The sequence below is a fragment of the Sorex araneus genome, chromosome 5 (assembly GCF_027595985.1).
Source record: "Sorex araneus isolate mSorAra2 chromosome 5, mSorAra2.pri, whole genome shotgun sequence".
Taxonomy (NCBI): domain Eukaryota; kingdom Metazoa; phylum Chordata; class Mammalia; order Eulipotyphla; family Soricidae; genus Sorex; species Sorex araneus.
In genome coordinates this window covers 51,059,775-51,083,611 of record NC_073306.1, presented here as the reverse complement: position 1 = coordinate 51,083,611, position 23,837 = coordinate 51,059,775, and the positions used below count along the sequence as shown (strand labels likewise).

Sequence of the window (23,837 nt, the reverse complement as noted above, 5' to 3'; positions counted from 1 at the left end):
TCTCCGGAGGTAGAGGAGGTAGAAACAGGAGTGGGGCTCCTGGCGGCAGGTCGGGCCCCTCAATTAATCAGCAGGTCCCCGAGGTCATAAGAGTCGAAGAGGTCACTGATGCCCTCGCCCCCATCCAGGCCCCACAGGTAGTCGTCGGCTTCCAAGGGTGGGGAGAAGCTGATCAGAGGGGAGCTGCAGGGCAGGCTCGGGGACAGGAACTGGTCCTCTGTCTGCTGCAGAAGAGGGTGTGGCAGCTCCAGCATGCTGTCAGTGGCCTCCAGTGGGACCAGGGGCATTGGCGGTGGTGGTGGTGGTGGCGGCGGTGGGGGTGGTGGCACCTGGTGGGAAGTCAGCGCTGGCGCTGCAGACAAAGAGGCAAAGGTCACATGCCTGGCTTCTGCCAGTCAGGGCGCCACACAAGAACAACTGTGGGGGGATCTGGGAGCTGTAGACCCTTCTCCTCTACCCTTGCAGGTGAGTGTGAAGAGGTAGAAATGGGCCAGGCAGGGCCACTGAATAAAGCAGCAGGTGCCTGAGATCAATGACACAGGGTCGCCCTCCCCGACCCCCAGCTCTGGCACTGGCCCAGGCTTTCCCACACTCTCCTGGTTCCTTTCCCCGGGGGAGTCTCCTGCTATCCACCCCCCAGGCTCACCTTCCACCAGACCCCCCCCCCCCACCCAGCAAGGCCCTTGTCCCTGAAATTCATCCCCAGCTGCGCAGGCAGCTCTTTCTCATTCTGCTCGATTCCCACCAGCACACACACACTCACACACACTCTCGTGGCTCCGATCTTTTTTGTTGTTTGTTTGTTTGGTTGGTTGGTTGGTTTCTGAGCCACACCCAGCAGTGTTCAAGACTTCTGGTGGACTCGGGAGAACATATGGGGTATCAGGGATTGAACCTGGGCCAGCAGTGTACAAGCAAGTGCCCTACCCACGGTACTATCTCTCTAGTCCCTCATCATTCCTATCCTTTAAAGAGCTCAGTCCCAGGGCCGGAGATTAGAAGATGATTTTTTTCACCTGGAGTCAGGGAACAGCAAACAAGGCACCCCCTGCCATAGCGATCCCGATGCCCAGAATCTGGCCATCGGAGTCACTCCTAAAACTCCGACCCAGGGTTGCTTTGGAGACAGGACAGAGCACCCCCAGGCTGGCCACGCTGCCTGCCCTATGGACTAACTCTCAGGTGGCCCAAAGACTTCACGTGGAGGAGCCCTGTCTCCTTGCCTCTACCACAGGGCTACTGCTTACAGCTGCCTCCCGGGAATGCACAGCTGCTTGGCAGAAAGCCTGCTCTGGGCAGAGCGACTCCACAGACCCAGCTTGCAGGGCTCAGCTCGGAGGGAGGGAGCGTGGTTACCTATTAACGGGTGAGGAAGCCCGGGCTCTGAGGGCCCGTGAACTGTATTTAAGTGGGGAAACAAAGTGATCAAACATTTGGCACATGGCCTGGGCTCCGGGAGATGTGACCCACCCTGTCCCAGCGGTAGGCCACAGGCTCTGTCTTCTCGTGAGGGCAAGCAAGGCTCTACCTGCCAAGATAAGACAGGCGAAAGCCTCGACTCCCCCAAGGCCTTGCAGTGCTCTGCTCTCTGTCCTCCACCTGGGCTGCCTGGCTTGTGGGCATTTCCCTAGCTCCACCCCCACACACTGAAACCTACTCCATATTCATGTCAGAGCTCTGAGTGGCCCATTTTAGAGATGCACCCACTGAGGCTGTGGGTGAGAGCCACACGCCCAGATACCACATCCCAGGGAGTAGGGGGCCAAGTGCAATCCCCACACCCAGTTCTTGCTCCCTGCCTTTGGCTATAGTGAGGGTTTCCTCAGACTATCAGAGTCCAGGGCTGGAGCGATAGCACAGCGGGTAGGGTGTTTGCCTTGCACGGGCCAACCAGGGTTCAATTCTCAGCATCCCATATGGTCCTCTGAGCACCACCCAGAGTATTTCCTGAGTGCACAGCCAGGAGTAACCCCTGTACAAAGCCAGGTGTGACCCAAAAAGCAAAAAAAAAAAAAAAAAAAGCAGACTATCAGAGTCCAGAGGGATATTAGAAACAGTTCCAGCCCCAGCCAACCAGTGAGGGAGACAGGAGCCCTGGAGGGCTGCCATTCCCCTGGCAAAGCCACCAGAAGGGCCAGACTCAGGTCCTAAGACAGGGCGGCCTCCTCTCCAGTCAGGGCCCCTACACTCAGACCCCAAAATAAACCTGCTTTAGGCCAGGACATGGCATCTGCGTACAGGGTGTGAGGGTGTGTGTGTGTGGGTGTGTGGCAAAGGGGTGCAGAGAGACAGAGCACCTATACCATGACTACTTCATATCCTCCTGTTGAGTGTGTGTGTGTGTGTGTGTGTGTGTGTGTGTGTGTGTGTGTGGCAGAGGGGTGCAGAGATAGAGTCCCTATACTATGACCACGTCATATCCTCCTGTTTCTTCAGCAGGAATAGCAAAGAGCCCCAGCGGTGGTGGTGGGTGCTCCCCTACAAGCTCCCCATCTCCTCCCCCTTACTGGCCTGGCCCCACCCTGCCTGCTCTGTAAGGGGAGGTGAGAAGCTGACCTCAGCCTGCTGTCCAGGGGCCACCAGCTTCTCAGAGGGCCACTCAAGAGAAGGTGGCTCAGCTCCTGAGAGTGGAGCATGTGTTGACAGCGGATTAAAAAGGCAGCAGGCAGGAGTGGGGGAGGGGCGCGGGGTGGGGCTGAGTCTGGGGTGGGAGATAGGCACTGGGAGGTGCCCCAAGGAGCAGAGGGCGGGTCGGGGAGAAGCACTGGTCTGGGGACCATGCTAGGACACCAGAGCGATTACCAGAGCAGGAAGTCTGAGCTCAGGCTCAAGCTCTGTCATCAGTGTGCTGTGGGGCCTTAGGGAAATCACTTGCCCTCTCTAGACCTCGGTTTACTCAAGTGTGAAATGAAGGGCTGAGTTTAGATCAGTGAATCTTGGTGAAGAGCCTGTGTGCAGAGTGAGGAGTCAACCCTGAGTACCACCAGGTGTGCTCCTACCACAAACACACACACACACACCAAAAAAAAAAGCAAAACAAAACCAAAAACCAAAGCTTAGTTATTGTCTCCTAAGTATTCTCCTCAAAAATCTTCAAATTCCCATTTGCCCACAGCCAGGCACTCTGCAGTCAATACCCTCACACACAGCAAGAACAGCACGAACGACAGAGGCAGGCACTGTCAGAACAAAAGCTAACAGATCTTGCCAGCACTGTTTGAAGCATTTTACCCACATAACCCATTTCATTCTCCCCACATGCTAGGGAAATACTGCGAATCACAATTTGCAGCTGAGGAATGTGGTGCCCAAGAGCTGCCCAGTTTGCCCAAGGCCACCTCACTGGAATTCAGACCGGCCTCTCTCTGGTATCAGTCTTCAGTGCAATGAGGCCCGTGCCTAGGCTTTGTAAGGTACAAAGGATAAAGCACAGGCTGGAGTGATAGTACAGTGGGCAGGGTGCTTGCCTTGCATGCAGCTGACCCGGGTTCAACCCCCAGAGCCACATACAGTCCCCCAGACACCATTGGGAGTGATCCCTGAGCATGCAGCCAGGAATTAGGCCTGAGTACCACTGAGTATAGCCCAGAAACTTGAGAAAGAGAGAGTGAGTGAGAGAGAGGAGAAAAAGAAAGAAAGAAAGAAAGAAAGAAAGAAAGAAAGAAAGAAAGAAAGAAAGAAAGAAAGAAAGAAAGGAAAGAAAAGAAAGAAAGAAAGAAAGAAAGAAAGAAAGAAAGAAAGAAAGAAAGAAAGAAAGAAAGAAAGAAAGAAAGAAAGAAAGAGTAACCCCTGTGAATTGCTGGGTGTGACCCAAAAAGCAAAAAAAAAAAAAAGAAAAGAAAGAAAGAAGAAAAGAAAGAAAGAACCATAGGGGGTCAGGGAGACTGCACACAGCAGAGGCTGGTTCAGTACTTGGCACCACATATGATCCCCTGAATACCACCAGGAGTGGTCCCTGAGTACAGAAGCATGAGTAGACCTTGAGCACCAAGGGGTGTGACCCAACCTTCCCCAACTTCAAAAAAAAATAGAGGGCAGAGTGATAGTACAGTGAATAGGGCATTTGCCTTGTGCATGGCCGACCACGGTTTGATCCCCAGAATCCCATGTGGTCCCCCAAGCACTGTCAGGAGTGATCCCTGAGTGCAAAGCCAGGAGTAACCTCTGAGTATGGCCAGGTGTGGCAAGAAAACAAAACACAACAAAAGAATAAAGCACAATTCATGAATGCGGAGTAGAAGGAAGGTTCCAACAAACACTGACATAGAAGAGGAAACCTTGGTTGCATTCCCCAGACAGAGAGGGCCCTACCTGGAGATGCCATGGGTTCTGAAATGCCAGGGGTGGTGCTACTGCTGGGCTGGGTGGAGTCACAAACAGGGTCGAGGGTGGAGGAGGAGGGCAGGAGCTCCTTGGCAGGACTTTCCGGTTCCTGCACCTCCTCCGGGCACAGGTAGACTTCGATGGGCCCTTGGGTGCTCTTCAGGTAGATCTGCAGGTTGTCCTGGAGTGGAAAGAGAAGGCGGCCCGGCGCTCGGGGTCAGTGTGTAGGGAAGGATCCTCGCAGTTCTCTCCAGGCACCCAGCCCTGTGCCAGCTGCCCTGTGGGCCATATCTGCTCAAGCTGCCTGCTGGGCCCCCTTCTCTTAGGGGGACACTCTGATGTCCCTTTGGGAAATGATTCTCCCCTGCTGTCAGATGATGGAGATGGGGTGGGGCGGGAAGTAGCCACTCGGGGTATAACCTCAGACCAGCCCAGTCAGTGTCAGGCCCACGGCACGAGGAGGAAATGGAAACTTCCACCCCTTCGAGCTACTGAGCTGGGGTCCCAAAGTCTGGCTTTATCAAGAAAGGGGGGGCTCACCTGGGAACGCACAGAGAAAGCAGAGTGAGGGGGGAGAGGGAGATTTTGAGTTGCAATTTGAACCCCCACTTCTGGTTTCTCCTGCAGTCTCCAAATCTCCCAGACCTGTCCCTTAGCTCCCTGCCCTGCGCTCTGAAGCCACTTAGACTCCGCGTGGTGTGACTTGTCACTGAAGCGCCTCTCCTGCGTCCACTGCCCCTCTTCCTGCTTCACACCTGCCACCTGCCCCACTGCTGAGCCACAGTGATTATGGGCCCGCCAGGGGAATGCAATCCAGCCCGCAGGCCTGGGCCACAGGGGCTCCGGCCAGTCACTGCCCTGCCAGGCAAAAACCTACTCATTCCGCAGGACCTAGTTAGGCCGCAGCCACCCTTGGGTTCTTACTCCGGCAAGCCCTTTCTCCCAGCACCTCCTCAGTTTCTAGGTGTCAGCCTCACTGCTTGCCGGTTTGGGTCTTTATTCAGATTGCCTCTAAAGAGAGATGGAACCTTACTGTTTTATTTTTTTTGTTGTTTTGCTTTGTTTTGGGGTCACACCCAGCAATGCTCAGGGTAAAACTCCTGGCTCTGCACTCAGGAATTGCTCCTAGAGGTGCTCAGGGGACCATATGGGATGCTGGGGATTGAACCCGGGTCGGCCATGTGCAAGGCAAACGCCCTCCTCTGTACTATCTCTCCAGTCCAAGATGGAGCCTTAATGATTCAAATATTCCTCCATGAGATAACTTATTTCTTGAGTCCTTATCACCCATCTAACTCTGAGCCGGGGACACAGCATGAGTGGACTGAGCCTTGGTGGTCTTAGGTTTCTTGGAAGAAGAAACATTCCTCTTGGGTCACGGTAAAGCAGCCCAGCGAGAGGAAAAGGCTGGAGGGAAGCCAAGCAGGGAGGTCTTGTTCTAGGGACGAGCTTTCCATGGGGCAAATGAGGTCAGCGTGACCCCAGCAAACCCAGGGAGGGGATGGTGCTGGTGAGGAGACTGGCCAGGGCAGCACAGCGCACTTTAGGGGGAAACTCTGCTAAGCATGTGGGATTCTTGGGGCACATGGCACTTTGATGGGTGGGAGATACAAAGGAAGGAGGAGGGTTTCTCCGGGTCTAGAACCTGATCCCCTTGTCCTTTCCAGCTTCTATTTCTGTCCACCCCAGGGACCGTCAATCATGCCATAGGGATCAGACTGGAGAGGGAAGCTTGTGCCGGGCAGTGCCAGGGACAGAGCCGCCAGGGCTGCCCCAGGCCCTCCTCAGTCTGTTTTCTCCCAAATACCTCCCACTCACCTCGCTCCTCTCGGGCACCTCCAGTCTCGTCTGCGGAGGGGCCTTGACAGCGATCACTGTCTGCTCCTTAAAGTTGCCAACAGCCCGGATGTCCTGGTAGGTCACATAGGCCAGTGTAGGGGCGGGTGAGTTAAGGGAAAGGGAAATGACTGGTCAAAATTCAAACCCCCAGCCTGGTGGAGAGGGCCAACGCCTGCTGCTAAGTCTCTGGACAGCTCACTCTGACTCCTTTGTGCAGCTTCAATGTACAAGAACTACTCTGGGGCCAGAGAGACAGCTCAATGTGCTGAGTGCCAGCTCTGCGTGTGGGAGGCCCGATCTGGGTCCCTAGAGCACTGCTGGGTGTGGCCCTGAAGGCTGAGCATTGCCAGGGTGACCCTGGTGGCCTCCAGCACTGCAGGGTCAAGCAGCGCTGCGCCCTGGAACTGTCTTACTAAACTACCCACCCGGTCGGCTGAGTGTGGCCCAGAGTGGCCCCTGTTTCCTTGAGCACTGCTTGGGAAGAGTATCCCCTACAGGGTAAAAAAAAAAAATACATAGAAACTAGATAACAAATTGGCATTATAGAATCTGGTGAAACTATTCAAGACTGCTTTGACTTTTTTTTTTCTTTTTGGGTCACACCCAGAGATGCCCAGGGGTTACTCCTGGCTCTGCACTCAGGAATCACTCCTGGAAGTGTTCAGGGGACCATATGGGATGCCAGAGATGGAACCTGGGTTGGCCACGTGCAAGGCAAATGCCCTCCCCATTGTAGTATCGCTCTGGACCCAGCTTTTGGCATTTTTTACAACATGGACCCGTCTATGATTTGGGCACTGAAAACTAAAGCAACTGGTAGAAGGACTGGCACAATACAGAATTTTTTTTTTCTTTTTTGGGGGAGGGTCACACCCAGCGATGCACAGGGGTTACACCTGGCTCTGCACTTAGGAAATACTCCTGGGGGTGCTCGGGAGACCATATGGAATGCTGGGAATCAAACCTGGGTTGGCCGCATGCAAGGCAAATGCCCTACCCGCTGTGCTATCACTCCAGCCCCCCAGTACAGAAACTTTTAGAGAAATGAAAAGGCCAAAAGTTGGACAGAGGGGCTGCAGAGATAGTTCAAGGGGCTGAGTGCAGTTTTCGCAGGCAGGAAACCTCGGTTCAATCCCCAGCAACAACAGTCCCCTGAGCACCTCCTTGAGTGACCCCTGAGCATGACCAGGTCAAGCCAAAAAACCCCACTGAAAAAGAATCAGACAAAAATTCTGATGCATTTCTGTAAAGTTTGTGAGTGTGGCTGCCTTCCCTTCCACCTCCGCTACCTCCTCCAGCCCTGAGGCGGCAGAACCACCCACCCTCCTCCCTCTGGAGCCTATTTTGTGCAGAAGATGAAGACAAAAGTAGTTACAGAAGTAAATATAAAACATGAATTAATCAGCTGTTACAGGCCAGACTCCCACTCACCAGCAGGTTAGTTAGAATGGGGGGGATGACTAGAAAGAAGTACCCAAATTTCCGACTGCCCCACCACATTGTTTTAGAGTCCACTGTACTTGTCTTATTTCTTTTTTTGTTTTTGGGCCCCAACCCAGCTGTGCTCAGGGGTCATTACTCCTGTCATTACTTTGTACTTAAGAATTACCTCTGGTGGTGCTCGGGGGGCCATATGGAATGCTGGGAATGGAACCCGGGTCAGTCTTGTACAAGGCAGGTGCCTGACCTGCAGTACTATGACCCTGGTCTCTCTTAGCCTTAATTCTACAATGAGAAAGTCACTTCAATAGACCCAAGAGGAGGAAGGAAGAGACAGAGGTGCCAGACCCCAAGGGCGAGCGAGTTCCTGCAGGAAGTGCTACAGCAACTCTGGAGAGATACCAACAAACCACAGGCCTCTCCGCCCGCTGCCCCCGGCCCCTTCTCTCCCGGTGAGAGGATATCTCTTGTTGGCCTTGTCCTCCGTCAGGTGCTTGAAGCTCAGAGAGCAGCTCTGGATCAGCTGGTCCAAGGACTGCTCCATGTTCGTAAGCTCCTTCAGCTCCTGCCCCAGCTGCTGCTGCTTCCCAGGCCGGGTGGGGTCTTCAGACAGTGCTCTGCCTCTGAGAACAGAGCAGCCCCCATGTCAGTCTCAGTCCACCCCACAGCCCCACCCCAGCCCTGCTATGCAGAATCATCTACAAATGAGGCAGGGACAAGCACCAGGAAGGTCTACGGGGATGGATGCCCAGCACTGGGCCTATTCTTGGGGAACTGCCAGGGACTGGAACTTGAGTTCCAGGGGTTGCACTAAGAAGAATTAACAAGTCAAGGTATGAACCTTATTGGGGGATGAAGGGGACCCAACTTTGTCTATCCTGTGCCGCAGTTTCTCCCCCAAACTGGCAGGCAATCGGAGTTTCTTCCCTGGCCCAGGTTCCTTGGGCTTATGCCAGGGACTGTAGGGCTCTTCATTTAGACCTGGGAGAAGTGGAGCCAGGAAGATGGCTCAAAGGGCGAGAGTGCAGAGCCCCGGGCTCAGTCCCTGGCACTGCATGGTCTCCCAAGCATTGAGCTGGGCGCAGTCTCCATTCATTTTCCAAGTGTCATGGGGAGAGGGGGTGAAGGAGTGGTTCCCCACGTGCCACGTGCCACCAAAAGTGATTCCTGAGGGCAGAGGGAGAGATACTGGAGACCTTGGTGGTGAAAAACGTATACTGGTGGAGGGATGGGTGTTTGATCATTTAATGACTGAAACTCAATCATGAAAGCTTTGTAACTGTATCTCATGGTGATTCAATAAAAATAAAAATATAAATTAAAAAAAAAAGAGTGACCCCTGAGGGCAGTCAGAAGGAAGTCCTGAGCACAGCACCCTGTGGTCCGTGAAAACAAAAACAATGCAAACAGAGACCTGTAGAAGTGAGGAAGGAGGGGGAAATACTATCTCAGAACTGGACGCAGCTTATACCTCGCAAAAGTCTGTTGAACTTCACTTTTGATCCACCTGACATTCACACCTATCGGAGCCAGCCCCTGGCTCTGCCCACTGCACGGGTACCCACTGGTACCCTCAGCCCCGGCACTCACACCCACTGGATGTTGTTCTTAGCCTTCTTGCGGATGAGCTGGATGCCCTCCAGTACGTTGGTGATGTCATAAATGCGCCGCTTCTGCACGTCCAGCACTTCCGCTGCCCAGTTCAGATCCAGGACCCCATCCTCAGACTCATTCAGGAGGTAAATGAACTTCTTGGTGAGCAGACCCAGTGACGTGTCATACCGAGTCTTCTCCCCAGGAGACTTGGGAGCTGAGGAAGAAAGGGGCCCCGTGACTGCTCAACTAAACCTCCTCCATTAACCAGGACCTAGTAAGCATCACCATCATTACATCAGCACCTACTAGCCAGTTTATAGCACACTGAGAGGCAGGGGTCACTCACTAGCACTGTGCAAACGGAACCAGGTATCTAGACAGGAAGTGGCCTCCTTAAGATCTCCCATCAGCAGGAATGACACTTGCCTTGTACACCTAAATTAAATCCCCAGCACTCCATATGGTCCCCTGAGCTCACCAGGAGTGATCCCAGAGTGCAGAGCCAGGAATAAGCCTGACCACCATTGGATGTGCAATCCTCCCCAACAACAACAACAAAATCTCCCAGCAAGGGCCAGAGAAATGGTACAGAGGTTAAGGTGCTTGCCTTACATGTGGCTGATCTCAGTGCAGTCACATACCATCTTCTGAGTACTACCAGGAGTGACCCTTGAGCACAGAGCCAGGAGTAGCCTCTGAGCACTGCCAGGTGTGGTGCCAACTCTTCCTCATCCCCAAAAGAGATTTCTCTGGCAGGTACAGAGATGGGGCTGGAAAACCCATGCCCTAAGCCCTGATTCTGATACCATTCCACACAACCTTAGGGCAGCTATACACCACCACCACCACCAAATATTTACCAACTGGTGTCACTGTTTTAAGCACTTTCCCTATATAACAAATTTAATCCTTACAACCCCTGTAAGATCTGAGAATACAGACTCACAACGGGCTAAGAAACTTCTTAAGGAAGATAGGACAGAGGTCAGGGTGCTCGTCTCACATATGCAGGACCTCAAGTTCAACCTCAGCATCATCCCCCCGCCCCCCATGCACCACCAGGTGTGGTGGACTCTGGTGGACCCCAGTACTGCTGGACTGGAGCAGCACTGCATTACCAGGCCTTGGTGTGGAACTGACTGGCTGGGTAGCCAAGTATTACTGGAAGGGGCCCCCGAGTGCCCTAAGCACTGCTTGGGAGGTCCAAAAAAAGAAACTTGTTCAGCTAGAAGTGGCAAAGCAGAGATTTAAATCCAGGAATTCTGGCTTCTTGAAGCAGAAAGGAGACTGTGTCTTCCTTCTTAATCATTACCCTATCCTGCCAGTTATGTCAGGAATTTGGAAATGGGGTAGGAAGGGGATAACAAGATTGGATTTGAGAACATGTTTATCAACTTGGTCTTTCTTTTCATGTGTTGCCCAATGATTGTGAGGAATCAGTCCTAGAATGTCAAAAGGAGCAGATTCATGAAAAAGGTCTCTTTCTTAATGAGGCCAACGTCACAAGACCACATTTCAGATGCAGATCTTAAACCACAAAAGGACTTTTGCAATCAAGGAATTTGTAAATCATATAGCAAGATAGTGGTCAAACAAGTTCTGGAAACTGAATTTTTAGTGTGTCACAGATTCCTTGGGATAGGACTTGACTTAACATATAGATGGCAGATATCTGGCACACAGACTGCTTTGCTTTGTTTTGACAGCATGTCTGGTGGTAACCAGCGCTTAGGGTTGTTCCTGGTGGTGCTCGGGGAACCAAAGTGGTGCTGGGGATAAGACCCAGGCCTCCTATAGGCAAAGCATGCACTGCAGCCCTTTGCGCTCTCTGAAGGACACAGGTACTGCTTTCACAAATTTTGCAACCAAGGCAGACATTACTAATTGATTGCCCTTAGGCTCCTTTAATAAAGAGCTTTGGGCAGCCTCTATCAATCAACTGAAGAGGAAACTTCCTATTCTTCATCACTCCTTCCTTCCTTTCTTCCTTCCTTTCTTCCTTCCTTTCTTCCTTCCTTCCTTCCTCCCTCCCTTCTTTCCTTCCTTCCTTTCTTCCTTCCTCCCCTCCTTCCTTTCTTCCTGCTTTTGGGTCACACCAGGCAATGCTCAGGGGGTTACTTCTGGCTCTGCATTCAGGAATTACTCCTGGTTGTGCTCAGAGAACCATATAGAATGCTAAAGAAGGAATCTGTGTTGGCTGCGTGCAAAGCAAGTGCCTTCTCCACTATACTATGTTGTTTTAATAATGATAAACCAAGGTTCAACAAAAGAGGAATAAACCAGGGCAGCGCCCTGTTCAGATCCACCAAATTTCCTCTTTTCTTGGGGGGAGGGGAAGATGGCGGGGGCCATTCCTGGCTGTGCAACCCCTTAAATTAGTAATCCTTACTAAATACAGGTCTGCTGTGACCAGAGCAAATATCAAGAGGCAGAAATTCCCTCCCACTTAGCTTTAAGAAGAACCATCTGGGCAGCCTCTGGATCTTATAACTTCCTAGGCAAGAGAGTGAGTAAATCCCGTTGCTTCCCTTTGATCACTTACTTATTTTAGTTTTTTAAAAATTTTTTGGTGTTTGGGCCACACTTGCTGTGCTCAGGGATCACTCCTGGTGGACTCGGGCACCATATGGGGAACCAGGAATAGAACCTGGGTCAGTCACGTGCAGGGCACAAGCCTTACCTGCTGTACTATTCTCCAGCCCCAGATCACTTCCGGAGAGGAAGACCCTGGCTAGCATCTCTGCTCTTCTGTACTGGATTTTCTCTTTTAGAAAACATCAGATTGAATTAAATTTAAAATAATTTTTTATTTTTTTGGCTGCACTCAGAGGTGGTCAGGTCTTACTCCTGGCTCAGTGCTCAGTGGTCACTCCTGGTAGGGCTCAGGGACCTTATGGGGCACTGGGATAGAACCCAGGTCAGCTGCATGCAAGGCAAGTGCTCTGTCTGCTTGTACTATCTCTCCCACCCACAAAAGCTTTTAAAAGTAGTATGCTTGGGAGCTGGAGCAATAGTAAAGCGGGTAGGGCGTTTGCCTTGCACACGGCCGACCGGGTTCAATTCCCAGCATCCCATATGGTCCCCTGAGCACCGCCAGGAGTAATTCCTGAGTGCAAAGCCAGGAGGAACTCTAATGCATCGCCAGGTGTGACCCAAAGCCAAAAAAAAAAAATGTAGTATGCTCCTAAGTAAAATGTTGGTCACCATCTTAAGTCACAAGGGTTGCCATAGTGTGGGAGATGTAACTAGAAGGAGTGGATACTAGGGTTCTAGTCCACATGGCCCAAACAGACTCCATGTACCAGCTGGGAGACCCAGGCAGGTCACTCAAGGCCTAAGTCTCAAGTGCTTTGACTGTAAAAGGTGGGAAACCTGCCTGCCTACAAGGCTCCTAGTGGGAATGAGAAAGGCCTGTAAGTGGGACAGCGTGGTGAACTGAACAGGACTGCTGCCCTCTGCCCCTGCGCACCCTACCCCAGTCTTCTGAGCCTGCCCAGAGATGCCCGATCAGCGCGGCTTACTTTTGGGGCTGGGAAGACCATCCACGCGAATGTACTTCCCCTTGGGAGTCCGGAATTCAGGGACCACAGGCCTCCCGATCCCGTCCAGGTCCAGCTTCCTTTTGGCCTTGGAAAGAGAGAGGAGAGAGAGACAGGGTTTGAGCAGAATTCCACCTTCAGCCATTCTGACACAGGGCAGCCATTGCTCGTGCCTCAGTTTACCGGCCTGTGAAACAGTCACAGGACTTGGCATATGGGTATCAATGACCTGAAAAGTGAGATTCCAGGGGAAGAAAGGCTTGTTTTTTTGAATGGGCTCTGACGGCACTGCCTCCCCCCACCCCCCCAGGCCCAAGCTCTTGAGCCAGACAGACTGAGAACTCAAGGGATCTTCAAAACAGGCCCCAGGGGCTAGAGCGATAGCACAGCAGGTAGGGCGTTTGCCTTGCATGCGGCCCACCTAGGTTCGAATCCCAGCATCCCATATGGTCCCCTGAGCACCGCCAGGGAGTAATTCCTGAGTGAGCCAGGAGTAACCCCTGTGCATCGCCGGGTGTGACCCAAAAAGAAAAAAACAAAAAAAACCAACCAAACAAAAAAACAGGCCCCAAAGTCACTTCCACATCCCTTCCTGCCCCTCCAGGATGATGCGGGGAGGGAGGAGTAGGTGTGGCCTAATCCCACACATCAGGCTCCCCCCTTCCCCTGCCGAGCAGCTGGCCCAGCCAGCCTTGGTGCCCATCACAGCCCCACAGCTGGCCCTTATCAGGGTGGGGCTGGGCATACGCCCAGGCCCAGGGGACTTCCTGGCTCAGTGCCACACCCGAGGGAGGTGCCCACATTGGGAAGCAATGCAAACAACAACCCCCCCAAATCCCCATATTTGAGCTCCAGCTTGAGGGCCCCAGGGCCTCCTGAATAGACTTCATTTGCCATTCTTTGCCCAGAAGGGCAGACAATGCAGCCTTGCCCGTGTCTTAAGGACCAGCAGCTGAGGCCCCTCTGCTCCTCCCCCCACCCCATGCCCTGTTCCCGCCAAGCTTGGGAAACACCTGCTGGGGAAATCAAACCACAGACCCATCTGTTCCTCTCCACGCCACCACCACCAGCCCGATTAGGCTCAGAACTGCAGTGCCCCGGAAGGGGCCTCGCTCCTGCTCTTGGCTGGGCAAGGGCAGGGCACGGGCACCAGGGCAGTGGGGCATAGGTCAGAGCCCTGGGTTTGAGCTTCGCCTCTCCTTCATGCACTCGCTGTGACCTGGGAAACACTCCACATCTAAGAGTCTCCGTTTCCTCCTCTGTCAAGTGGGGCAAAAAAGACCTTCGTTGGGGTTGGACAGATAGTACAGCGGGGAAGGTGCTAGCCTTGCATGCAGCCAACCCGGGTTTGGTCCCCAGCATCCCATCCCCCCCACCCGTGAGCACTGCCAGAGTGATTCCTGAGTGCAGAGCCAGGAGTAACACCTGAGCGTTGCTGATGTGGCCCAAACACAAAACTGCACTGTAGCACTGTCGTCCCTTTGTTCATCAATTTGCTCAAGCGGGCACCAGTAACGTCTCCATTGTGAGACTTGTTACTGTTTCTGGCATATCGAATACGCCATGGGTAGCTTGCCAGGTTCTGCTGTGCGGGCAGGATACTCTCGGTAGCTTGCCCGGCTCTCCGAGAGGGACGGAGGAATCGAATCCGGGTCAATCCCGTGCAAGGCAAACATCCTACCCGCTGTGCTATCACTCCAGTCCAACACAAAAACAAAACAAACGAAAAAGAGACTTTCCTCAAGAGGCAGTTGTAAGGATTTTGAGGAAATATCTTCTGCCCTGAGCTCAGTCTGTGGCTCCACATGTAATGGCTGTTCAAAAATGCAGAGTCCTGGGCTGGAGAGATAGCACAGCAGGTAGGGTGTTTGCCTTGCACGCGGTCAACCCAGGTTCGATTCCCAGCATACCATATGGTCACCCAAGCATTGCCAGGAGTAATTCCTGAGTGTATGAGCCAGGAGTAACCCCTGTGCATCACTGGGAGTGACCCAAAAAGCAAAAAAAAAAAAGAGTCCTGGGGCTGGAGTAATAATAGAATAATAGTACAACCGCCCTGGATTCAATTCCCAGCACCCCATATGGTCCCACAAGCACTGCCAAGAGTAATCCCTGAGCATTGAGCATTGCTAGGTATGGTCAAATAATGGAAGGAAGGAAAGAAAGAAGGAAAGAAGAAAGGAAGGAAAGAAGGAAGAAGATTCCTTCCCTCAAATGCAACCTTAGCCCCTTCACTGACACCTGCTGGGGGTCACAAGGGCGCATTGCTTTCCTCTTCCTCCTCCCCACTTCCTGTACACCCCTGCCCTAGGTGAAACAGAAAGGCCTATTTTTTTCATTGTTTCTGGGGGCCACACCCAGTGGCACTCAGGACTACCCCCAGTGATGCTTAGGGGACCGTGTGGTGCCAGGGAGCGAACCCATGCTTCCAGCATGCAAAGTATGCACCGCAGCCTGCTGAGGCCTATTTTACTTAACCTTTGCTAGTGATGCGGTCACGCTCAGCAGAGCGGAGGCTTCTAACTGCTGCTGACACAACTGAGCTGACAGGTGTGAGATGCAGCAGCAGCTCTTCCTGTTGTCATCTGCCCTAGACTCCTCCGGAAGGTCTTCCTGGACTGATGCGAGGAACCCTGATCCTTCATTGGCAGAGTCTGGGTACCATCTCCCTTTCCTTCCTACTCACACTACACAGGATCCGAATACCTCCCTGCTTATTCCTCTTGCGGTCTCTCTGGAATATTCCTTTCCTAGTCTCCTGACTGGTAAGCTCCTTGGTTCTAGGGAGTAATTCATCAACCCTCATCGTGTCTCTAAGGAAAAGCCCACAGTCACTGAGACCTCCACATGCCCTGGGCCAACCCCCAACACCCAAGCCCGCACAGAACCTTCCCAGTACCCCAAATCCCTATCCGAGGGCAGAAGGATGGAGAGCCTGTGAGCCCCGAGGCCTTCAGCCATCCCACCCGGGTCTGCTCCAGGAGCCTCCACCCGCCTCTCCAAGGCGCTCTCAGTGCAGGGAGAGGAAGGGAAAGTCAGACTAGGGTCCAGCAGAGGCGGGGTGGGCTCACCCAGAGCTTCTCACCCCCACTCCAGCCCCCCCGCCCCCGGAGCTGGCCCCTGCTGAGTTCACGCTCTGAGACACAGGAGGCGCCTGCAGAGCCCTGAATAGGGGACCTGAGCTGGCTGCATGTGCCGCTCCGTCCTGCCCCAGCAGTATGACAAGGCACGGGACACAGAGGGCGTAAGTCACCTGCCCAAGGCCACATAGACAAAGAGCTGAGTCAGGACTCCCGTCAGTCCGACACTAAAGCCATATGCCAGGCTGCCTCGGTGCCATCCTAGCAACAGACCCCAGAGTTGCTAGAATTTGAACCAAGGCCTGGCTGTGCCCATATACCTCCGGCCCACTAGTGTACACACACACACACACACACACACACAACCTTAAGGCCCGTAGGCCGAAAAGTGTCCCTTGCCCAGGACAGTGCTCCCTGATACCTTCGGGCATGGCTGCAGAGGAGCCAGCAAGGACAGAGGGACAGAGGACCATAGGAAGGGCCAAGGGAGAGGGAGCAGCTGAGCCCAGGCCTTGGAACCAACCGGTCTCTCCTGGTTTCCCCTCTTGTCTCCCCACCCCCTTGACCCCATGGCCGAATGAGCCGGGCACATCCATTGACCTCTCGAGCCCTTTTCGTAAACTAGGGCTAACGTGTTCCGTCTCTGCCAGGACTCAGACAAACACGCAGCCAAGTGCCTTGCCCATGGTGGCAAGGGTCACGTGGGAGAATTGCTGGCATCAGGGGTGCCAGCAGGAGAAAGAGCAGGGTGCACTAAAATGGGGATGGGCCTAGAGCAAAGATCTGGGGGCACATCTACAGACACCTGTCCCCCCCTTTGGCTACTTCTAGAAAGCCTGGCCAGGGCCTCAGGATGTGGCAAGGCATTTGGCTAGTATATGTGAGGTCCTGAGTTTGATCTCTCTCTCTCTCTCTCTCTCTCTCTCTCTCTGTCTCTCTCTCTCCTCCCCGCCCACCCCCTCTCTCACTCTCACACCCCCCACCTTACCAAGCCCCAAGGGGAAAAGCAAAGTTTCTTCCTCAGGGGCCCAGAGATGACCAGACAAAGCCCTTTCCCACAGTAAATGGGGAAACCTGTGCTCAGAGCAGGGGAAGCGATCACCCAGATTACCCAGAAGCGGAGTCAGGCACTTCCAAAGCACGAAGTCCTGGCTCCACAGTCGGAAGAAGCAAGCTTTCAGCGTTGAGCGTTTTGCCCTGGGACCCTCTGCCATGCCTCTAGGAGCCAAGATTTCCTTATCTGGCCTCGGCAGGTCGTTTGTGGAAATGGTGATTTTCTTTGGCCTGGTCAGGTGACTTGTGGGAAATGTTCATTTACTTTGAGGCCTCTCGGAGAAAATGGGCAAATCACAAGGGAAGCCGAGCCATGCAGACTGCCCACCCTCCACACAGCTGCCGCAGGGTACGTGGAGGAGGGCGATGTGGCCAGCCAGAGCAGGCTCTCAGCATAGCAGCATGCCAGCATGCCAGCTGGCTTTCTCCAGAAAGTACTGGAAAGAGCACAAGAAGGGGAGTGAAGGGAAGTGGACTCTCACTTTCACTTAGACTGGCTTGCCGGCCCCCGGGCAGCGCCTGAGGTCCCTTTAAACAGTGGCTCTGCCACAAATCCTGCACACCCTGCACTTTGCAGCCCGGCCACAAAGCAAGCTGCCACACCCAGGGTTGGGTTTGGAGCCGTTCCAGGTCACACCCTGGTAAAATGAGTAAGCAGGGGACCCAGGCCTGCCCACAGGGCTGGGGACATAGACATCTGGGGGCTGACAGGAGAGAAAAAAAGAAGGCTCAGGTCTGGTAAGCTTTTCGGGTCATCTGATACAAGGAGACCACCCCACCTCAGGTCTTGGCCTACGTCTTGGAAAGATGACTTTCTGTCACTGCTCAGCTTCCTCATCGGATAGCCTGAGGTCTCATCCCTGACACCCTGACCAAGATGACAAATGAAAAGACTGCCAAGCAGTGCCCGGCACAAGAGAAGCAAGAATCCCAAAGAAAGCCATTCTTGCTAAGATCACTGAGCCCCGCAGGGTGAAGGGACAAACAGTAGCACTGGGCTCACTGGGGAGGGAAGCAGTTAAAAACCACAGCTGTTACGGAGACTCTGCCTGAGTGCCTGACAGCAGCTGGCCAGAGGAGAGCCTGCAACCCCCCCCACCACCACACTGAGCTCCTTCTGGGGACTTTCAGCTCCCAAGTTAGGCTGCACCGGGGCAAAGTTAAGGCTTCAGTGAAGAGACTGGCGGAGCTGAGATTCGTGATCGCTTGCATTGGGGGTCATGCCTACATCCTCCTGTATGATACTGAACAGACCGCACATCCCTTCTCTGAGCCTGTTTCCTCTGCAACAAAAAGCTACTATGGCCACCTACTGCACAAGTTGAAAAACAGAACAAAACAAAAACCCTTTGGGCTGCAGAATGCTGAAGCCAGCCCCACTTATCCTTAGCTGCTCGACCCGTGAAATGGGAAGCCGATTCCTGCTCCCTTCCTGCTCCTTGGAAAACACTGTGCAGTAAGGGGAATGCCCTGAGCGTGGCAAAGCAGAATCCCAGTAGCAGAGAGTAGGGGCTCTGTCAGGGGGCTATGCCAGCTGACGGACACAGGCCTCTACAGTGCTCTACAGCTTCTCCAGGTCCTGAAGTTACACAGAGCTCACACTTAAACAGACTCACAACACCCCATCTCCCTCCAGACAGTGCTTGCAAAACCCACCGGATAAACAAGGAGGAGAGCTGAGCTGCATGACCACACCCACTCCCCCCCCCACCCAACACACACACCTTTGCAGAAGGAAACCAAAGGCCCAAAGCCCCCTCACACCAAACAGAACAAAGACTTGTCCAAGGACACACAATGAATCAGCAGCAATCAAAACCCCAAACCAGGCTCCCCAGCCTCGGCCCACCCCACCCCTCCAGGGCCTTTCCCACTCCACCCCCACCCTATGGCTGTTTCAGTTTTTACCGGCTCCAAGAATTCCGCTCCCACAAAACACACCCTGTGCAGTGCCACCACACTCCGGGCCCTCCCTGGCAACAGGCCTGGGGGTTTGAGGAGGAACAATCTGAACAAGAAGCCCAGGGGCTGCCCTGACTTGCACCTGCTGCTGGCTGTCTGGGAGGGGACTACTGAGGGGGAAACCGAGGGCAGATTTTTGCGGAGGAGTGGATGGGATGGAAAATTTGGAGTAGGTCCCAAGCAAACTGTACCTGAGAGACAACCCCCACCACCACCCTTTAAAGTCCACACTGTAATCCTATGCCAAGCCCCTGGGCTGGGACAATAGCTGGAGTCCAGTGCTGGCTTCTGGGCCAAACAATGAATGAAAGAATGAATGAAGCAACCTCGGTTCCCGGTCCCGGGAATTCTCCAAGGTCGCGCGGTGCACTGAGGGGGACGGGGGATGGGGGGGGGTGGTAAATGGACTAGATCGCCACACGCCACACTCCCCACTGAGTGCCCCACCCCGAATGGATAAGCTGATTTCCATCCCAAGTCTAAACCAGAAAAGCTCTGCAACTCAGATATTGGTGCGGGGGGAGGGGGGATGGAATGTTGCTAGGAGTTCGCCTTCTCCATCCCCAAACCCGTCTCTCGGGAAGACCCAGACGCCCCTCCCTCCTTTCCCACGCCCGGGTCAGCAGGAGGAGCAGCGGTCGGGCGCGGGCCGGGGGGTCCGAGGAGCAGGGGTCCCCAGCATTACCGGTAGCCGGCCAGCGGGCACGCAGCGCACAGCCTGGCCGTCGGGGCCGTGCGGGGTGGCGTCGAGGCAGGTGCCCGGCGCGGCGGCGGGAGGCACGGTCTGCGGGTACAGCGGCGTGTAGTAGGCGGTGGCCTGGCAGAGCTGCGGGCTGCTGAGGCCCGGCGGCCACAGCTCCGAGGGGCTCAGCGCGGCCATCGCTTTCTGGGGCGGTCCGGCGGCGGGAGCCACGGCCGCGGGTCCTCGGAGCATGGCGAGAGCAGCGCCCCCTGCCCCCGCGGGTCGGGCACCTGCGGGCTCTCCGGGCCGCCGCCGGACCCTCCCCTGCTGCCCCGCCCCGCGCCCAGCAGGAAGGCCCCCGCTCCGGGCGAGGGTGGCGGCCGTGCCCGCGCGCGCTCGGGCCGCACCGGGAGCCGCGGGCACACGGATCCCTCGCACGCGCTCCCCAGCTCCGAGCCTTTCTCGCACTCTTTCTTTTTTGCCCCTCTGGGTTGTGTTGGTGTTTTCCTTTCTTTCTTTCTTTTTTTTTTTAGCGCCAAAGTGCGTGCCGCGAAATTCAGATCTCCCGCGGAAAACGCCGCGCTCCGATTGGCCGCCGCACCCAGCGCCAGCGCCGCCCCCCGGAAAGGAGCGGTCCCCGCCGCGGCGCCGGCCGCCGACGCCTCCCCGCTTAAAGGGGCCGCTGCACCTGCCGGCGCCCGCAGCCCGCGGCCAGGCCCGCGGCGTGGCTCCCCCACCGCGCCCACGGGAAGGCCAGTCACCCTGGGGTTGGGGAGGAGGCGGTTTGATGGACTCCACATCTGAGTCCCTGCAGTCCCTTTCCTAGGCCTCTCACCCTTTGGAAGTGCCCACAGCTGCCTCGCTAGCATATATATGCCTGCATAATGCTATATAGAGATAAAGATAGAGATATCCCCCTTCTGAACCCAGCCCCTCGAACCCAGCTAAAAGGAAAGCCAGAAATCTGCTCTCTTTCTTGAAGGAGGGGGTTAGCAGAGCCTATTACATCTTTTGAGCACCTTCATATACCAAACACTCTGATACTGTGCTGCATGTTTTTGTTTGGGGAACCACACCGATGGATCAGTGCTCCGGGCTTACTCCTGGCTCTGTGTTCAAGGATCACTCCTGGCTGGGACTGTATGCGATGCCAGGGATCAAACTGGGGCCAGTCAGGTGGAAGGCAAGCCTCTTAGGGCCTGTTATCTTCTCTCAGCACTTGTATTGTTTTGTTTGTTTTGTTTTGGGGTCACACCAGCGGTACTCAGGGCTTACTCCTGGAGAGGCTTGGGATACCAGATGGGATGCCCTGGATTGAATCTGAGTCAGTGCAAGGCAAGTGCCTGTACTATCACTTTGGCCCTGTATTGTTTATTTTAACCCATAACCATAGGAATAGGAATAATCTTTTGCTTATTTATGTTGGATTTGGGGGGAGGGGTTGGTGCACAAGGGCTACGCCCAACTTTGTTAGGTTTTGCTTCTGGTGCTCTGAACCCATCCCTGCCAGTATCTAACCCAAACCTGCATGCAGAGCAAGCGTTGCATGCCCTCAGTCCGCTGAGCTATCTCTCTGGCCCCAAGAGGAAAAAGTTTTTGGTTGTCTATTTTGTTTGTTTTGATTGTTTGGTTTGGTTTGGTTTTGGGAACACTCCCGGCTGTGCTCTGGGATTACTCCTGGTTAAGTGCTCAGGGATCACTCCTGGTGATAGAGCCAGGGACGGAACAGGAGTCTATTGTATGCAAGGCAAGCACTATCTCTCTAGCCCAAGAGAAGTGGTCTTCATGGAAAAAAATGGACATTTTTTGGGCAAAGTCACTTGCCCAAAGTCACAGAGACTAGCAGACCTGAGAACTGGCCACCAGTGTGGCAAGGCCAGTTGTTTGCTACCATGAAAGTACCTCCTCATTCTCTTATTTGTTACAGGAAAGTTTAAAAGACCCTTGTTTGTTCCTGTAAAAGTTTTCCCTCCAGTCTCCCAAGCTGTGCCCTGCTTGGGTTGGAAGTGAGGAGTAGGGGGGTCCAGAACACAGAGCTCTCTCTTGTTCAGTCTGTTCCTAGAACCCCAACCAGTAAATATTTGTGTATCTCCAGTTTTCTCCTAAATAACATTTTTGTCGTAAGAGTCTCCCTCTCCCATTCAAAATCTTCATTACTTGGGTGGAGAGGTAGTACAGCGGGTAGGGTGCTTGCCTTGAACTTGGCCAACCCAGGTTCAACCCTGGCCTCCCATATGGTTCCTCAGCGCTGCCAGAAAGGATCCCCGAGCACAGAGTCAGGAGTAAGACTTGAGCACAGCAGGGTGTGACCCCAAAAAAACAAGAAAAAAAATTCACTGCTGACAAGTCACTTACACTTCTTATCTCTCCGGTTTAAAGATGCCAGGTTTGACTTATAAGTGGCAGAGCTGCTAGAAACTGCTGCTAAATTCCAGGCCTGCTGATTCCTGCCTAGTGCTGTGTGATTTTACATAAGTCTGAGTGTGGAATTCACAGCCTTTCAGAGTTGGTGCCCAGCTTAACGCCTGATCCTCATCTCAGATGGGGAGGATGAAGTAGGAATAATGCAATGACTAAAAATCCAGGCTTTACAGTCAACAGACTTCTTTCAAAGCCAGGCTCTGCCACTTCACTGTGTGACTCCAGACAATGTCTGTAAACTCTCTGAGCCTCCAGGTCCTCATTCCTAATAATAACCATTTCATAGGATTGTAGAAAAATCTTAGGAGATAAGGGATGTAAAGGTCTCGAAAGAGTTTGTTTCAAGAGGAACGTGCAGGGGCTGGAGCAATAGCACAGTGACTAGGGCATTTGCCTTGCACGCAGCCCACCCAGGTTTGATTCCCAGGTCTTTCTTTTCTTTCTTTCTTTCTTTCTTTCTTTCTTTCTTTCTTTCTTTCTTTCTTTCTTTCTTTCTTTCTTTCTTTCTTTCTTTCTTTCTTTCTTTCTTTCTTTCTTTCTTTCTTTCTCTCTCTCTCTCTCTCTCTCTCTCTCTCTTTCTTATTTCTGTCTCTGTGCTCAGGATGACCCCTGGCAGTTCTCAGGAGACCATGCATGGTGCCAGGGAATGGAATAAGAGTCAACCACATTCAAGGCAAGAGACTTAACCCCTGTACTATCTCTGTGACTCCCTCAGGTGGGCTGGGGCGATAGTACAGCATATAGGGTGTTTGCCTTGCAAGAAGATGAACCAAGTTTGAATCCCAGCATCTCATAGGGTCCCATAAATACCACCAGAAATAATTCCTGAGTTCAGAGCCAGGAGTAACCCCTGAGCATCACCAGGTGTGACTCAAAAAGCAAAAAGTAAATAAATAAACTCCTTCAGCTGTCCAGGAATTGATCTCTCTCTCTCTCTCTCTCTCTCTCTCTCTCTCTCTCTCTCTCTCTCTCTCTCTCTCTCTCTCTCTCTCTCTCTTCTCTCAGTGCTCTCTCAGAATGTTCTGTTTCTGATGCTCCTCAACATCTAGGTCTTGGCCTGATATGCAGAAGGTGAGTCACAAATATTGATTTTGTATTGATTTTGTGGTTCACTTCTCTTCCCAACAAAGAGTGGCCCTGAAATCAGATGGCCAGGAAGCCACAGTTCACGTGCTACCATCCACCTGCTGCCTGAACAGCTCTAGACAGGCTTTTTTTTTTTTTTTTTTTTTTTGCTTTTTGGGTCACACCCAGCGATGCTCAGGGGGTTACTCCTGGCTTTGCACTCAGGAACTACTCCTGGCGGTGCTTGGGGGACCATATGGGATGCCGGGGATCGAACCCGGGTCGGCCGCGTGCAAGGCAAACGCCCTACCCGCTGTGCTATCGCTCCGGCCCCTCTAGACAGGCTTTTGCTCCTCTGTTCCCCCTGGTTCCTCCACCATTGAAGGTTGGAGGAAACACAAACATTGCTCCCACGGGACTGATCTCACAGGACTTCAGACATTATTAGAATCATGGTGGCAGGGATGATGCCAGTAGTCTGAGAACCTGCTACACGCCGCTCCTGAGCCCTTGGACATCTCCTCTGATCCTCACCACACACGCCCTTCTGAGACAAGCTCTGTTATTATCCCCATTTTACAGATGAGGGAATCTGGAAGGAATTGTGGCAGAGCAGGTTTGAGGAAGGAGCCGGGCCCTGGGGCCAGGAAGAGTAATGGGGGTGGCAGGGTGGGGCTGAGACCAAAGAAGGAGCCAGCAAGGGGGCCGAGAGCCAGCTCTCTGCGGGAGTTTCGGGCAGCTGGGCTGGCTTTAGAGTTTCACTGCCTGGGAACTGACTAATTCCTGAGAGAGGTGTCCCTGAACTTGAAGCCTAGCTTCATCTCTTTCTGGCATCGT

At 53.6% G+C, this 23,837-nt stretch overlaps 1 protein-coding gene across 1 annotated transcript; it reads right to left on the bottom strand.

The window, feature by feature from the left end:
- Positions 1-59: 59 nt before the first annotated feature.
- Positions 60-19,766, bottom strand: E2F2 (E2F transcription factor 2). The gene is made up of 7 exons (XM_055140458.1): positions 19,518-19,766; positions 12,720-12,825; positions 9,193-9,412; positions 8,067-8,225; positions 6,142-6,256; positions 4,298-4,504; positions 60-329 (listed from the first exon to the last, which is right to left on the bottom strand). The coding sequence occupies exons 1-7, from the start codon at positions 19,764-19,766 to the stop codon at positions 60-62; spliced, it is 1,326 nt and encodes a 441-aa protein (XP_054996433.1).
- Between the last annotated feature and the right edge of the window lie 4,071 nt (positions 19,767-23,837).